This window comes from Carcharodon carcharias, chromosome 7 (genome assembly GCF_017639515.1).
Source record: "Carcharodon carcharias isolate sCarCar2 chromosome 7, sCarCar2.pri, whole genome shotgun sequence".
Taxonomy (NCBI): domain Eukaryota; kingdom Metazoa; phylum Chordata; class Chondrichthyes; order Lamniformes; family Lamnidae; genus Carcharodon; species Carcharodon carcharias.
The window spans coordinates 168,950,989-168,969,322 of record NC_054473.1 but is presented as its reverse complement, the minus strand read 5'-3'; the positions used below and the strand labels follow the sequence as shown (position 1 = coordinate 168,969,322).

The window sequence follows — 18,334 nt, the reverse complement described above, 5'->3', positions numbered from 1 at the left end:
CCACATTTATGAGCTGTTTACCTCCACTGGAATCGGCAGGTCGCAAATCATTTTCTTGCCCTCTGTATTTCGTGTATCATGCCCAAAATGGATGCATTCAGAGTTCTGTTTCAATTCAAATTACTGTTCACTTGTATATTAGGCTTAAATTGTTTAAATATACATAAAATTAATGTCAATAATATGAAATAAGCAAGAAAATACATTTTCATTAAGCATTTTAATACAACACCATGATATTTTCGTCCTTATCAACAATGAAATATTAAACAAGACATCAAAATGCAACATTGTCAAGCTATTTAGCAGAATAACATACATATGTAGAATGCTTGTTCTTTTTTCCTTACAAAACAATATTTGAAAGTAAACAGGATAATTTATGTGTAGATTCTTAAACGTTATATTTGACCTGGAAGGTTAAAAAAGACACAAAGGCAATTCCTTGCATAGATCAACATAAATTCATCTACAATGTTGGTGTGTACTATCAGGGGAGTTTTTGAGAAGCTTCCAGCTTGGCATGGAACTTCACCAGATAAGGAGTGTGGGTCAGAAGAAGAGATATAACACTGTCGGATCAATTATGTGGTCCATTCATCTCGTGAGGCACTGGGACTCTTTCTTCACAAAATCACCTCCTGCACATTACTGGGCACCATTCAGTGAACTACGAGGCATGGCCCCAGGGAACAATTCAGTTGATTCTCTTGTATAGAACTAGTGCCAGAACAGAATCTAACTAAAGGCAATTGGAAGCATAACAGATACTCTCAGATTTGACATCAGTGATGCTGGCAGCACACAAAACAAAATTGGACATCATCAAACAAGTCCCAGATTTCTCAATGCCAAGTGCATGTTCTGGCAATCCTGGTTCAGCAAACGATAATTAACTAAGTACTGTATCTGAAATTCTCCACTCATGTTCCAAGTAATGAGGGAGCCTGGGAGAGGATTTCACTGGTAGAAATTACATGTGAAGCTTCACCACCAGTACTTTGTATCAATACAAAGAGCTGAGGTTGAGGTTCAGTGGTGCAGCATTTTTCTCTTGGCATAAATACAGAGGTTTGGCTTAAACTCTTGTTCTGCTTCTTCTGCCAGTATCATCTAAAACCTGAGAGTAGCTGCTACCATAAATTCACTGAGTGGTATCCAGTATAAATATGTATATAAAATCAAAATTTAAAACAAAATTTAGGTTGAGTACAAGCTTGTTCAATCACCCTGGACTGTATATTGTATCACAAATGACTTCAAAAAATACCTGCTCTGTATTAACGCCTCTTAAATATTACCAAGCTGCTGAAAGTAAAGCTCTGTTATGCATGTATGAATGAATAGCTGAAATGAACATAATACATATCAAATCTAGTCATTCTGCGTTATGATTTTTTTTTTGAAGTGACTGACTACAATTTGAGAATGTGTAAGAAAATCAATCCTGCAGTGACTGTGGGCATTTATTTATGCCAAAATTAAAATGTATAAAACTAAAATGTTTCAGCTTATCCTGATAGGTATTATAGAAAACCTATCTCTGCACAATGGGAGAAAGTGTGCTATTTCCAAAGGTACTTTGTTAATTCAGAGAATCAACATCCTCAAATTATTAAATGCTTTGGCAAAAGATATGGTGGATTATTGTGAAACTACGGACTGCACATGAACGTGCAGCATTTCTTCAGTTACCTCAATAACATCTTCATTGTATAGAAGCATATATTTGATTCAAATACAATGTATAAGACAATAATTGGCATTGACAACTCAGGTAAAATTCACCGCCAGTGTATTACCCATGTACAAAAAAACATGATGAATAATGTAATATAAAGTCATCCAGCCCTGCTGGAGCTCAGTCAAACTGAACCTGAAAACCACTGCGGCAGTACATTCTGTAATAACATAGGCTAAAAAAAGTCGAACCTTTCTGAATGGTGAGGAAAAACCTCACCCCCTATAACTGTGTATGCACAAACCATCTGATATTAATTTTTGCATTGCACTAGTAAAGTCTGCTTTATTCATGTAACTTAAATATATTTGTACTTAATCTTTTGTGCAAATATTCAAAGACAAAATAATAAAGAAAATCATATGCCAAGAGCCCAAAAATGTGCAGGTTGCAATCCTAGTAATTGCTTGGCTATCTCACTGTCGGTGCTCAACTGTGCCACAGCTGCGGGGGTGAGTGGGAGGATACATTATTTCTGCAAAGTAAGTGAGCATCTACACCACTATGGCTGTATCTCTGGCACCTACCTGTCTCATGCTGCGGGAAGCTCAACTGCCTGACTTTCGTCTGGGAGGTAGGGAGAGGGGACGACTGGGAATCCCAAGCCTCATTAGCGAATGCCAGCCCATAGCCTCCGCATATCCGATGTAACCCTATCACTTTCAGGGGTTCAGGTTGCCTCTTGGGGCCTGTTGCCCTGGTGGGGTTCATTTCTGCCCCTTTGAAGGCTGGTATGCCTCATGTAACTGGGCTATGGATATCCAGGTTTGCACCAGGTCTGGGTTGGGGTGAGGAACTCCCAAAACCATGGGTGGGATTTTCCAGCCCTGACACTGGTGGGCATTGTCACGGGCAAGATGGGAAAATTTGGAAAGCCGTTAAAAGTCTGCTGGCATCGGGAGGAAAATCCCACCCAACATTTTTTGTCTTCTTTCCATGAATGATTAATTCCTTTATTTCAGGATATAAGGTGCTGGATTTTGTCAGTTGTTTCACCAGGCTTTCATAGTAGCTCTGGGAAGAGTCTGGTGGATCAGCTTGGAAAATGGTCAGCCTTGGTTGTGAAATCCCATTCATCCTTGTAAAGATGGAGCATCCACCTGCACCTTAGCCTATCCAATTATTTGCAAGGAGGCAGACTTGGTAATGGGGCCTTATGGGGTGGAATTTTATGGCCCCTCCCACCGGTGGAATTTCTGGTCCCGCCAAAGTCAATGGACCTTTGAATGGCTCGTCACATTTTACGACCCTGCCCCCACTAAGACAGGGGCTGTAAAATTCCGCCCCTAGTGTATTCAGTTCTGTTAAAAGTTAACACAAAAGGAAATGTGCCTATACTGATAAATAAAAGTAGTGACAGCCTTTCCTGTAATACAAAACATAATACTGGGAAAGCTGAGTTCTGATGAAAGGTCATTGACCTGAAAGGTTAACTGTATTTCTCACTCCACAGCTGCTGCCTGACTGACAGAGCGTTTCCAGTATTGTATGTTTTATTAGACTTTAATTTCATTATTACTGCCTTGCCAATTTTTGCTCACAACCTAAAACGGGTGTGAGGAGCAAAGTAATGAAATAATTCTTGCTAATGACTTGCTAATTCTTGCTATGAAGTAGCGAGGGTGATTTTCAATTGCTTGTGGTCCTTTAATCGCCTGAAAAAGAGATGGTCAACGATTGAAAATCACTCTATGGTGTAGGGGCAGGAGCTGGATGCACAAGGTCTTCTGGATGGGAATTCCAGATGAGCCTGCGAATGTGCGAGCATCCTGTCCATCTGAAACAGGCAGCAGAATAAGTACACAACTTGGTGCTCTATGCTGGCTGTAAGACTGACTTGCAATTTTGAGGTCCACACTGCAACCATTTGTACAGGGTGTTGTGCAGAACAATCAACGGCCCTTAGGAGACCTATGAAACAGCCCAAGAAACTTCCATTTTATTCTCCTGGGGCAGGAGGAGCAGGGGTATTCCTTTTGGCATCCAGAAAAAAGAGACCGCAGCCAGCTACCTTCCTGCTCCATTTGATCCCCACCTCGGAATCACAAACCCACCTTGCCCTACCAAAATTGACCTGACCTGCCAGCTCAACTTAGGAGCCGGTCAATCTCCTGCCCTCCTGTATCTCACGAGCTGCAGCTCACCAACAGCATTTAAATCAAGCCAGGGCTTCCAATGACCCGGGTCTCACACTGGCAAATGTGGGCAGGCAACGCCGTCGCTTTGACCCCCTTGCTGCCCGTTGGTGGTGGATGGTGAAGATCAATTGTGTGTGAGAAAGTAAAATATTTCCTTAAACCCTTCTTCAGGAGGACAGGTAATGTTGCAACATTAAAAACAAGTTGGAGGTCTAACCAGCGTAGCATCACTGCAAGTACAACGTACAGACGATTTTTTTATGTGGGACAATGAGTGCATTTACATTGGACTGTTAGCTGCTTATCTAAACAAAAGGTGCATTGCATACTTTTTAAGAACTGACTTACTTAACTTTACTTTAAATAACATTTTAGCAAGGGAAAACTTAATTTTCTTTTAAGATAGTTAAAAATATCCTACTAAGCAGGAAATAACGTTTAAAACACTTTTCCAGCAATAATATGTAAATATTCTAGACTCTGCACTATTTTCAACAATAAAGCATATCCTTATCACATTCATTATTCAAGGTCACTTTTCCTCCGATTATCCACCCACAGGATTCGTTCAGCGCACTGAGCATTTATGTTACAGCAAATTAAATTTTGCGTGTACTTGATACGTTTGGTTTAGAAATGACCAAATAACTAATCACTAAAAAATATAATGCTCAGGGAACAGGCCAAGAGTAAAGCCACCTAATTGTTGCATTGTTTTCTTTTTAAAAAAAAACAAAGTGAAACACAAAGCACAGAAAGTAGAAATAGTGTAAAACAGTAGAAGGAACAACAAAAAAGCAATTTCCAGTGTTTGCAATGGACAATATCATGTAATAAAATGCTGGAATTGATCCTTTAATAGATCTCATTGAAAAATAAGTTCTCAATGATTCAGGGTCCAAATCTGCAGCATTTTTCCAGGATTTCCAATCATTTTAAATGAAAGTCTCCTCTGTATAGTCTGGTTTTTAAATATTGTCATTCAATATGTCAGACACAACACTATAAAGGCTATAAAGCCAGTATCAACTATATTTAATACTTTTGGGCAACTGTTTAAAACCTAAAGGATTAAAAAGGGAGTAATTTTCCAAACGTGTGCTGACAGTGTAGAACTGAACTGATACCTATGCCCAGTGGAAAATGACAGGTAACGCATTCGCAGGGAGTAAAATTCCTGTCACCGACCTGTATGTGGAAAGTTTAGATTATAATACAAAATTAATTTTATATTAAGGCTTGAGGAGATGTTTAGAACCATTCTCATATTCCAGCAATAGTCATCTTGTCAGACCTTAATGTATGCTTTTAACAAAGGTGCGTAGTTCTCTGTTCTTGCTGCTGCTGTCCTTGTTCGCCTCTTCTTGCTGATAGCTAAATCATAAAAGATACTTAAAGCTACCTCTTCCCACTGCATGTTGGAGGTACGGTTTAGTTCTTAATTTAGATATTTTAGACAAAAGCAGAATGCATCCTGCAGGAAAGAAATGCTTTCTTTGGTTAAGGCACTTTAGATGAATGATGTCACAGCACAGGATATTCTTCCATAGAAACGGGAAGAAAAAAATCTAGCCTCACTGTGCTGCCCAGGCAGCCATTCTCTGACGCTATGCAATCTTGTTAGGTGTATTTTTCACGCTCCTCTTGTCCATAGGTGAAAACCTGAAAGAAAATTGCAATGTCAATGCAAATCTGAACAGTCCCACAAACCCAGAATTGTACTGGAGTTGCATTAGCAATGAAGTATGTCGTCTTAAAGATATCGCCCAGGGTCCACAACAGCACCATCTTCACACTAGAAAAAAGGATTAAAAAAAAAAGAAAATTATTATGCTGCATTCTGGTAATGTGATTTGTCAATTGCAAATTTAAATTTACAATATTAAACAGCAATTACAGCAACTTGCATTATATATAGCACTTTTAACATATGGAAATATTCCAAGACATTTCATAGAGACGTAAAGAGATAAAAATAGGTAAAAATGAGCTTGAGGTTTTTAAAAATTTTAACAACCCACTCCTTTTTGGGGTTAAAAAAATAACCCCATAGAATCTTACAGCACAGGAGGTCATTCAGCCCATCGTGCTTATGTCTGCTCTTTGACAGAGCTATCTAATTAATCCCATTTCTACGCTCCCTCTTCATTGCCCTACAAATTAGTGTTCAGGTATACATGCAATTAATTCCTTTTAAAAGTTACTAGTGGATCTGCTCCCACCTTCCCTGCATTCTAGATCACAGCAACTCAGAGTATAAGACAAATTCTCCTTATCTCCCTTCTGGTTCCTTTGCCAATTATCTTCAGCTCCCTTTGATAATACACCTCATGTGTCATACCAGCATTTCTTCATTATACCTGAGTACTGATCTATGCATCTCCATTTTTACGATCTTTTCAGATTCCATGGCCAGAATCTTCTGTTCGGTGTGTGGGGGCCGACGCATAAAATGACGCCAGGCGGCCTTCGCATTTATCATGAAACCTCATCCACGGGCGGGATGAGGTTTCATGAAGGGTTTATAAATTAAATAAATTTTTTAATTAAACTTCATTGACATGTCCCAGCTCATGCGAAAGAGCGCAGGGCCCCAACTCAGCCTACTCCCCCTGCCCGCGCAGGGAGTACTCAGCACTTCTGGGTGCCTTAATTGGCCCGCCCATGTAAATCATGGGCGCCGATCGGCTGCGCTCCCGCCCACGCCCACTCCTGCCCAACTCCCCCCCAACAGGGAGAAAATTCTCCCACATGACTATTTTCACTCATCTCTCCTCTCCCGAACCTTATTATTATACTGTATATCTCAGCCTTAACGGTTCCTTACCTGTCTCTCTGCCGTTTTTTATTTGGGGGTGAAATTTAACTTTAACATTTGCATAACAGTCAGTGGAAAAGGGAATTGGAAATTCAAGCAGGGTGTTTAACAGGTGCTTCTTTCCCTCAGGTGCTCACTTTACACCTCCATCCCCACTACCCCCTAAGTTTCAATCCCCACAACTTTTAATTGAAAGTATTAAAATGCAAAGCATGTAATGTAAATCAAGAAACAAATCAGCAGCAACAGCTCAAAGAAATGGAAACTGGGCTAATATCAGATTGCACAAAATCTTATCGTTAAGGTCACACATTAAACTCTCTAACATTGCCTTTTTAATGTATCATCGTTTGTAGCCCTTGTCAAAGTTTTATCAGATTTTTTAAAAAACTTTATTTTATAGTTCATTATGGCCTGAATTTTTCAGAGGGAGGGCCTGATACACCAGCGTGTAAAATGACTCCGGCGTGCGTCCTGACATCATGGCGCTGTCTCGCAATGTTTCGTTCGACGGGCACGTGCTGGTGTCGGCTGCACGCCCGCCGATATTTAAACGACCTATTAAGGCCATTAAGGAAGTAATTAAGGTCATTGTTTACGCTGTCCGTCCAACCTTAAGGTTGGCGGGCAGGCGAAAAGGCCGAGCGGCCTTCACGATTTTTAGGAAACCTCGTCCACGAGCGGGATGGGCGTTTTCTGAAGCTTCTGTGAATTAAATAACAATGTTTCCTGAAATAGAAAAACGCGTTCCATCTCGTCTGACAACAGTCGTGTGAGGGGACATGTTTAATTCAATTTTCGACCCGTTTATTTGTTTCAAAAGCGCTTCCATCCCGCTGAGGCACGGAGCTGCCTCAGGGAGATTGAAGCGCTCTTTCATGCGCATGTGCGAAACAGCGCTGGCCCCCGACTCCCCCTCCCTGCAAAGGTGGTACTGAGGCTACCGCTCACATCTTATAAGGCCCGCCCTAATAAAATGGTGGCGCGGAGCTGATCGCGGGTGGCTCTGTGACTGCTCCCGCTCGCTCCCGCCGAGTCTACCTGCTGACTGAAAAAATTCAGGCCTATGACTATAATTACAACAACTACATAATCAAAACAGACCTTCCACCTATGCTCACTACGTTTACTACTGTGTGTGCAGAATATTTCGCTCGTCGGGATGCACCCGACCCGAACGAGCATAAAATGACAGGCGACGATGTTGGGTGAGCGTTCTGATGTCATCACGCTCTCACGCGATAGTTTCGGTCGCTCCTGCCCGACAACCGGAAAATCTCGGCCCAGCGGCTGATTTTGATTTTTTTTTTTTGCGAAACCTCATCTATGTGTGGAGGGGGGAAGGAGGGGGATGAGGTTTCCATCAGTGATTAAAAAAAAAATTTCAAGCCAATTACTAACAGGTCCCTGATCATGTAACAGAGTCTTAACATTTTTAAATTCTTTATTTTAAAAACCTTCAGGTCCCTGAGGCAGCTCCGTGCCTTCAGGGAGCTTTCACTGAGTGCACCTGCACGCTTGCGCAAACTTCAGCGCTCGCCCTCCTCCCTCACCGCCCCCCTCCCCCACACTCACCCAGGCAGCCCGATCGTGGGTGGTGGTCTGTTTCATGGCCACTCCGGCTTGCCCCCTGCCAACCGGAAAATCCTGGCCTATGAGGGTTTCCATTCAGAAGAAAGGCGCACAGGCAGATAGTCAGGTCTGGCGCCCTACTTATGACTCAGTCACAATGATCAATCACTCTTGCTACACAAGAAACGTTACAATCTCTGGACTAACTCAGTTCACTATTGCTCTTCGAAATAAGCTAAAATTAAAATGGCTATAGTACCTTTAACGTAATAAAGCATCCCAAAGTGCTTCACAGGAGCCTCATCAAACAATAGGGTAACACTGAGCCACAACCGGGAATATCAGGGTGTATACAAAAAGCTTGGTCAAAGAGGTAGGTTTTAAGCATCACCTTGAGGTAGAAAAATAGAGAGATCTAGAGAGGGAATTCTGGCCCTCAGGGCTTTGGCAGCTGAAGGCACGGCCGCCACCCTTGGTGCGGTTAAACTCAGGGATGTTCAAGAGACCAAAATTGAAGGAGTACAGTTATCGTGGAGGGTTGTGGGCCTCAAGAAGATTACAGAAATAAGGATGGGTGAGGCCATGGAAGGATTTGAAAATAAGGATGAGAATTTTAAAATCGAGGCATTTGGAAGCAAAAGTAACAACGACAAACAAACAACTGCAGTTTTAAATTGAATATTTCACAGGTTACTCTTTACTACCTGCAGATGCGATTAACAGCACAAGATCCTATGTGAATTTCAATTACTTATAAAAAAAAATGACTGGTTGCTGATCATCTTGGAGTGGAGTTACTGTTGAACTCATTTATCTAGCACTGGGGGTTCACTGAATTAGAATATTCAACATTAGAGACCCTGAGAGTGAATTTCCCCATGGGTTCTTCTATCCATGCTCTGTGATTGTGGTGGAAAAGTCACGAAAAACTCAAGAAAATTAAGTTTTGGCAAATGAGTGGGAGAAGCCCTCGAAAACTGATGCCCCTGACAGTCAGCAGTGGCATCCTCTGCCACATTAAGTCTTCCCTAAACTGCCCAGAGCTGTGTATCGATCTTCTTCATGCCTTCCATCTAATCTGCTTTCTTGTAAAGAGGACCCTTTGACCTTCATAAACATGTAACCAAGTCACGTTTTAGTAACTTTGATTGATAACATACTTAAAATCTTTGCAATGGATGTATTTTTATCTGTGATAAACAAAGGCCCACTTTACAAGGATTATGGTTTATTCCCCAATTGGTTTTAAATGTCACCAACATTACTCCAGTGGATAAAACATTTCAAACTACAGGTAATTACTTTTGCAAATACAGCAGCAATCTACTAGATTAAGTGGATAATTATAAAGGTTATACAAAGCTTACTGAAGGATATCTCATTATGTGCTATCTAAAGTAACAATTTTTCTCCATAAAGTTTATTTCTTTCTCTCTGTTCCTAAAGGCACTGACGCCTTGCCAGGGTAAAATGTCTTGCCAAAACAGCCAGTGAATTTTGGAAGGGTACTTTGCCAAGACAAACATTACTACCAAGACCAATGTTCATTCACACACACACACACGCACGCACGCATGCACGCACACACACACACACACACACACACAAACAATTCCTGCAAAGGTTACTGAAAGCCTGTCGTGTTTTCCCTTCTGTAAGCAGGGCAACTGAGGTGTCCCAGCACCATTTTATTTGAGATCAGCTAACTCAGCACATAGCAGGGATCAATCCAGGACCTTTCATGCCTTTTGACTCAGCTAATCACTGCATGAACTGATTGAGTCACCAAAGAAGCCAAGTGAAGGCTTGATTTCAAATGAACAATGGAAGGGGATGATGTTAAGGCTGAAAAATGCTTGCAAAATCAATTCTTTGAGTTGTCTCCCACTTGTTCATTAAAAGGATTGTACAATTTGTGGTGTTTCAAAGGTTCCCACAAGCACTGAAAAACAGTGTGATATGTACATGTTCATGTAAGGCTAATGGCTGATAGTACTAAGATATTGATAAATTGCTAAGGGATTGTATTTCCATTCAGCAATATTGATCAGAGAGAGGAAATAACTTGTAGTTTGTATACCGCCTTTCATGACCTAAAAGGATGCCTAAAAGGCTAAACAATCAATGAAATGCTTTTGAGGTGCAGCCACTGTTGTAATGGAGGTAAATCCAGCAGCTAATTTGCACACAGCATAATCCCACAAACAGTTATGTGATAATGACCTGTTTTGGTGGTGTTGTATGGGAGACATGGGGGAGAATTTTTTGCTTGGTGGGTGGGCGATCCGACAGAGCGTAAAATGACGTGCAATGATGTCAGGTGAGCGTCCTGAGATCATTGCGCACTTGCGCAATATTTCGGTCAGCGGGCGCGTGCTGGAATTGGCAGCATGCCCACTGATAATTAAAAGGCCTCTTAAGGCCATTAAAAAGGTAATCAAGAGAAATTTTTCACTGCCCATCCAACTTTACGGTTGGCGGGCGGATGAGGTTTCCAACAGCAAATAAAAATTAAATTAAAATGTTAAAATTTCATTTATAACATGTCCCTGCTCATGTGACAGAGTCACATAACGGGACGTGTTTCATAACATTTTAAAAATCTTTATTTCTTATTTTCAGAAATGCTCATCTCCCTAGGCAGGGAGCTTTTCCATTGCGCACACATGCATATGCGCAAAGTTCCCTACTTGCCCTCTGCCCCCCTCCACACAGGCAGTGCTGTGCACTGCAGCGCACATTTCATGTTGGGCAGACCTTAACTGATCCACTAGTGTGAAATCGCGGTCCGGCCTTGATCGCGGGCAGCCATCAGCTTCCTGACCGCTCCTAATGAGCCTGCCCGGCGAGGGCAAAATCCTTCCCATGGAGAACTCCCTGCTCTTATTCAAAAGGCACCATTGGTATCACCTGGGCAGACAAATTTGGTTTAACATTTCACCACGTTAGCAACAAGTGCAGCAGTGCATTTGTATGACGGTGTTTGACCATCATTTATACAAAGGCAGTAGCAGAGTGCAGCTTTATTTTTCTGGAGCCAATTTAGCACTTTAATCCTGATTCAACATCAGACTTATTGTGGACATCAAACAGTAAAACAAAGCCTTCAAGTATATCTTTAACCCATGGACAGTGGTAGAATAAAAACGTGATGGCAACTTTGATGAGACATTAAAGAGTTTTTTCAAAATCAATAATGGCTTAATTTTATCTCCAGACCCGTTTTCAGTGGGCGATGGCAGGTTGGAAACTCAACTGTAAAAAGAAAAAGATTAGTGAAGACAAATGTAGGTCTCTTACAGTCTGAGACATCAGAATTTATAATAGAGAACAAAGAAATGGCAGAGCAATTAAGCAACTACTTTAGCTCTGTCTTCAAGGAGAAAGAGACATATAACTTCCCAAGAAATACTAGGGTACCAAGGGTTTAGTGAGAAGGAGGAATTGAAAGAAATTAGTATTACTAAAAAAAAAAGTGCAAGAGAAATTAATGAGGCAGAGCCGATAAATCGCTGGGGCCTCATAATCGACATCCCAGGGTGCTAAAGGAGTTGGCCATGGAAATAGTGGATGTGTTGGTTGTCATCTTCCAGAATTCTGTAGATTCTGGAACAGTCCTGGCAGATTGGAGGGTGGCAAATGTGAGCCCACTATTTAAAAAGGAGAGAGAAAAGAGGGAATTACGAACCAGTTAGCCTAACATCAGTAGTCGGAAAAATACTAGAGTCTATTATAAAAGATGTGATAACAAGACATTTAGAAAATATGAATGGGATTAGACAATGTCAACATGGATTTATGAAAGCGAAATTATGTTTGGCAAATCTACTGGAGCTTTTTGAGGACATAACTAGCAGAATAGAAAAGGGAGAGCCAGTGGGTGTGGTGTGTTTGAATTTTCAGAAAGCTTTTGATAAAAGTCCCACATAAGATGTTAGTGTGCAAAATTAAAGCACGTGGAATTGGAGGTAATATATTGGCATGTGAATTGGTTAACAGAAAACAGAAAGTAGGAATAAATGGGTCTTTTTCAGAGTGGCAGACGGTGACTAGTGGGGTACTGCAGAGATCAGTGCTTGGGCCCCAGCTATTTACAATATATATCAATAATTTGAATGAAGCAACCAAATGTAATATTTCCAAGTTTGCTGATAACATGGAACTTGGTGGGAATATGCGTGGTCCTGAGGAGGATGTTAAGAGTCTTCAAGGCAGTTTAGACAAATTGAGTGAGTGGGCAAACACGTGGAAGATGCAGTATAATGTGGTTAAGTGCGAAGTTATCCACTTCAGTAAGAAAAACTGAGTGGCAGAGTATTATTTAAATGGTGATAGATTGGGAAATGTTGATGTATAAAAGGACCTGGGTGTCCTTGTACAGCAATCACTGAAAGCAAGCATGCAGGTGCAACAAGCAGTTAAGGTGGAAAATGATATGTTAGCCTTCACTGCGTGAGGATTTGAGCGTAGGAGCAAGGATGTCTTGCTTCAGTTGCACAGGGCTTTCGTGAGACCAAACCTGGAGTACTGTGTGCAGTTTTGGTCTCTTTCCTCTGACTGGGAGGTCTAGAGCAAGGGGTCACAGTCTCAGGATATGGAGTAGGCCATTTAGGATTGAGATGAGGAGACGCTTCTTCACTCTGAGGGTGGTGAACCTGTGGGATTCTCTACCACAGCATTCTGTGGAAGCCAGGTAACGGAATATATTTAAGAAGGGAATAGATAGATTTCTAGACTCTTAAGGCATCAAGGGCTATGGGGAGGGAGCGGGAGTACAGTGTTGAAATAGAGGATCAGCCATGATCACATTGAATGGCGGACCAGGCTTGAAGGGGAGAATGACTTATTCTGGTTCCTATTTTCTATGTTTCTATTCTGCATCAGAAACGCAGCCTGAATTGTTAACACCCGAGTCTCATTTAAATCCTGCCAACTGAATTTCATGCCCATTCTGGCTGGCAACATAAAGGGAAGCAACAAAAAAAAAAAATCAACAGAAGGGAAAAAACCAGTAAAATTGGAAAATAACTTGGGGTACTGGTTGAACTGGTCTTGCATTCCTGAACATGGAACTGCAGTGGTGCTGGTGCCAAAGGTACTGTTTTTTGACAATTTTGAACTGGCGTTGATGCAGTTTTCTGCTTACTGAGGCCAGGCAGATGACAGAAATGGCTGCTGGAAGTATCCCAGTGACCAGGCCTGGGAGGGGTGGAATAGGGGGAGGGTACAAATGTGTGGTAGGGGGAGCCGAAGCTTTCCTTGTCAGGAGGAATACCCCTACCCCTCTGGGTCCACAAGGAAAGCAAAGAAAAAATGTCCTAATAATATTTTGGGCCTTTCTTTGGCTCTAATCTTCCCTGCTATCTTCACTTAGTAGGTAGCTCACTTAGACTTCCAACTCGAGACAGTTAAAATTGCAATTGTGTCCTGATGACATCAGTTGAGTCGCTTAAAATTAGAAACAGTCAGCTGCTGGCATCTCTCAATGCAGCCAGGTAACCTGGGCAATTTTAACTGATTGGAGGAGCAGGTGATTGCATTGCAATAAGGAATAAAGGTACTAAGGAATGCAGTAATAATATTAAAAATAGGTATTTCCGTGTGCAATATATCATGTATGGGTATGAAGGAGATTAACAGTTGACGACTGCATTGATGGGTTGGCACAAAAACGGACCAATAAAATAACACACACAATAGAAAATCAAAACAGAACACACTAAGGGCTGTTTACAAAGCTGTAATCTGAGCTTCTGTCTTGCAAATTATGAACTCTGAACCCCTACTTTGATTACCGCCTTGAATGTGTGTCTGACTTCTGTCCCCTTGGCTGCTTCACTTGGTTCTGTGTGCTACGCACCTGCCATGTAAATTCATTGCTACTTCTGGGATTTCAGACCTTGAAGAGCTTCCATGCAAGGCCAATACATTTTTCATTCATCCACGGATCGTGGGCAACACTGGCAAAGCCTATTCTTGATCGCCCTTGAGGAGCTGGTGGTAAGCCACCTTATCAATTGTTAGCATAGTTCTACAGGTCAAAAAAACCTCGGTTTACCCTAACGATATTTATGAAATCCAAAGGCCACAAAAAAATCTGAAATAGGTGTCACTAAGTGCAAAAGGGCTTTCGGAACTTAGAAAAGCAGTGCCGCATAGCTTAGTTTCAGAAGGCTGACTTGTGGATGCAAGTGCTACTGTGGGAGAGGAAAGAAATAAAGTAAAACCTGTTAAAAATATTCTCTTTAAAGTGGCACTGATAATGCATAATCTTTTCCAGTGATAGTTCAGCAAAGAATGAAGAACCAGACTTGCTATATAATTGAATTGTTTTATTTCAGTCACTAGAAATGAGCAAATCAATGGAAATTATTGATGTTTCATCTGTAGTACTTTATAAGTAACTTAATATTCCCTGGGCTCCTTACACTTCCAAGTAGATCATTAGTCTGGGTTAGATAACTGAAAATTTAGTACATTCAGTTTACATTTAATGAACAAATGTCAGGCTAATTTAGGGTTTGTATTTCCACCTCCTGCAAAATTCTGAATTAAAAGCGGAGGGGAATTTTAACTTGGGGGAGTGCGTGGGTTTGGGTGCAGGTGGGAGGGTTAAGAGTGGTGAAAATGTGAGTGCGCTGGGAAGCCGGCACCAACAGTAACTCAAGTACATTAGGCCATTTGTGCAAACCCCTGGTTTTCTTTAACATAGGGGAGGATTTTCTCCTCATTGGCCGGGTGTGGCAGGCGGGCCTGGGAACGGCCGTGAGGCTGACCGCAATCGGGCTCTGGCCGCAATGTCACGCTGGCTGGCTAGTTAACAGCCAGCCAGCATGAAAGGTGCGCTAAGAACCTCAGCGCTGCCAGGATGGGGGCGGGAAGAGCGCGAGCGTTGAAGTGTGCGCATGCAAGGGGGAAGTGTGCACTGACAGGTCCCCGAAGGCACAGAACTGCCTCAGGGAGCCGAAGGATTTTAAAATGAAAAATAATCCTTTTACGTATGGTATAAACACGTCCCCACATGTGACTAAGTCAGAGGTAAAAAAGGATGTTAAAATTTTTAAACTTTTTTTTTCAATAGCCGTTGGAAACCTCATCCCGCCCATGGATGAGGTTTTGTTATAAATGCAAAGGCTGCCTAGCCTATGCTCCCGCCCGCCAACCGAATAGCTGAGTGGGCAGCAAAAAATGCAGCTTAATTAATTACTTAAGGGCCTTAATAGGCCTCTTAGTTGTCGGCAGACGCACTGCTGCCACTCGCGCGCGCCCACCGACCGAAAGATCGCGAGAGTGAGCGATGATGTTGGGGCTTCCGGCCAACGTCATCGTGGATTATTTCACTCCTGTTCGGCTCGGCGCCTGCCCGAGGGACAAAAAATTCTGCCCGTTTACCACAGACGTTCGGCCTAATTTGTAGTCTAATGGCACCCAATACCCTAGATTCCAAGAGCTTTGATGAGTTGGTGAATCTAGTGAAAAGCTGCTTTTGACCGAAACCCTTGGTAACAACGCAACGTTTTAAATTCAACTCGAGGTGTCGTGCCCCTGGAGAGACAGTCACTTGCTACGTAGTGGCCTTAAGACAATTGACAGAGCACTGTGAGTTTGGAACATTGATTAATGACATGTTAAGAGCCTGATTTGTGTGTGGAATTAACGAGGATGCCATTTAAAAAAGATTGTCAGAAACAAATTTAGATTTCAGCAAGGCGCTGGAGTTGGAGCTCGCAATGGAACGCTCGGTCAGGGACTCAGAAGAAATGAAGGGAGCTCAAAATGGCGCCGTTCTTCACATCGGGAGGGAGGCACCAGCTAGAAATGGCGCGGAAGCGCAGGGCTCGGTGGAAAAGCTGGAAACAGCCGCCATTAACAGAACAGTAAAAAAACAATTGTTTAATGGATAAAAACCACATTAATAAGAACAGAATTGGAACCAAACAGCCTACAAATGAACAACAATTCAAGAGAACCGAGTGTTTCTACTGGCATTGCAATGGGCACATTATGTGATATTGTAAAGAAAGATTGAGGCAAAATTTCAAACAAAAAGGCTGAAGTCGTGAAATTTATATAATGGAGGAACCAGAAGAAACAGAGTCAGATTTCTACTTGCTACACAACTTAAAAATGGATAAAACAGGGCCAGTCAACATGACAGTAGAAGTCAAAAGAAAAACCATTCGAATGGAGGTGGATACAGGCACATCCATGAATGTCAGAGGGGAACATACATTTAAGTATCTGAATGGAGGAGACCACTCACTAAAGCTGAAAACTCAGATGCCAGATTAAAGACATATATTGACGAAGACATATGAGTAAAAGGTATATGCAAGTTCCAATACAATATGGAAGCCAGTCTGCTAAACTACTCCTGATAGTGGTAGCAGGGGATGGTCCAATTCTACTTGGTCGGAACTGGCTTAAGGAACTAAAGTTGGATTAGACTGAGATTTTTCAACTCAGAATGAAAGATCTGCAAGAATTATTACAGAAATATGCCTCTGTCTTCAGGGAAGAGCTCGGGAAGATTCAGGGGCTGCAAACTGAAATCCATGTGGATCCTGAAGGAACCCCCAGATATTTGAAGGCGAGGCCAGTCCCTTATGCATTACGAGAAAAAGTGGATATAGAATTGGACAGGCTGGAAAGGTTGGGAGTCTTACAACCTGTACAATTTTCCCAAATGGGCAGCGCCCATAGTTCCAGTACTAAAGCCTGACCAGAGTGTGCGAATATGCGGGGACTACAAGTTGACCGTTAAAGTGCCCAGTCTTGATAAGCAACCTATACCAAAAATTGATGACTTGTACTCCAAGCTGGCAGGGGGAACTGCATTATGAAACTGGACGTGAGCCACGCTTAGAAAAGGCCTCTCAGGATTTTGTGACTATCAACACACATAGGGGGTTATACCAGTATAGCACGTTATCCTTCGGCATCTCATCGGCTTGTGCCCTTTTCCAACAGACCATGGAAAGTTTACTTCAAGGTGTTTCCCATGTGGTAGTTTATCTCGATGATGTCCTAGTAACAGGACTAACTGATGAAGAACACCTGGCTAACTTGGAAGAGGTATTGAAGTGCTTCTGACAAGCTGCAGTACATTTGAAAAGGGAAAAGTGTATCTTCCAAGCAAAAGAAGTGATTTGCCTGGGTTGACTTGCAGGGCCCTCACCCAGTAGAAGACAAGGTGAGAGCTATTTGTGAGGCACAGCCCCAAAAAATGCCACAGAACTCAAGTCCTTCTTGCGAATGGTTAACTACTATGGTTGTTTTCTCCCAAATTTGTCAACAGTACTGGCTCCATTACACAGGTTACTCAAGAAAAACCACAAGTGGACTTGGCAAGCCCCACAACAACAGACTTTTACGGCAGTAAAGTAGTTACTACATTCATTGGCCCTGTTGGTACATTTCGACCCAATGAAAGAATTGATTTTAACATACGATGCATCCCCTTACGGAGTAAGGGCAGTACTCTCCCACCGGATAGCGAATGGTTCCGAATGGCCCATTGGCTACGTCTCAAGAATACTCAGTGTGGCAGAATGATGATACAAATAGAGAAAGAAGGCTTTACCCATTCTATTTGGTGTTAAGAAATTCCACCAATACATCCATGGTCACCACTTCACCATCGTATCCGATCACAAGCCACTACTAGGCTTGTTTGGGGAAGATAAGGCAATACCCGCAATTGCCTCAACACGCATCCAAAGGTGGACACTGACTCTAGCTGCTTATGAATATACTTCTATTCGCTGGCCAGGAAGCCAGATTGCCAATGCCAACGTGTTGAGCTGATTACCTCTAAAGGACAGCAATGTGAGCGTCCCCGTCCCTCAAGAACTTGTCTTATTATTAAACTTTCTGGATTCATCACCAGTGAATGCCAAACAGGCCAGAGAATGGACAGACCACGAACCAGTTTTGTCTGACATCAGGGAACAAGTCCTACAGGGATGGCCTAACAAGCCAAAGTAGGAGGAAATGAAGCCCTATTTTAACAAGAGATATGAGCTCACTTGCCAGGTTAGCATCTTACTGTGGGGAGCGAGGATC

The 18,334-nt window shown here is 42.2% G+C and overlaps 1 protein-coding gene across 1 annotated transcript in view; it reads right to left on the bottom strand.

Moving 5' to 3' along the window:
- Positions 1-201: 201 nt before the first annotated feature.
- The window catches only part of si:dkey-246g23.2 (solute carrier family 66 member 2), a 71,528-nt gene continuing 53,395 nt past the window's right edge, over positions 202-18,334 (bottom strand). The window contains exon 5 of the mRNA XM_041191866.1: positions 202-5,674. Coding sequence (XP_041047800.1) covers positions 5,500-5,674 — 175 coding nt within the window. The 3' untranslated portion in view covers positions 202-5,499. The remainder of the gene's footprint in view (positions 5,675-18,334) is intronic.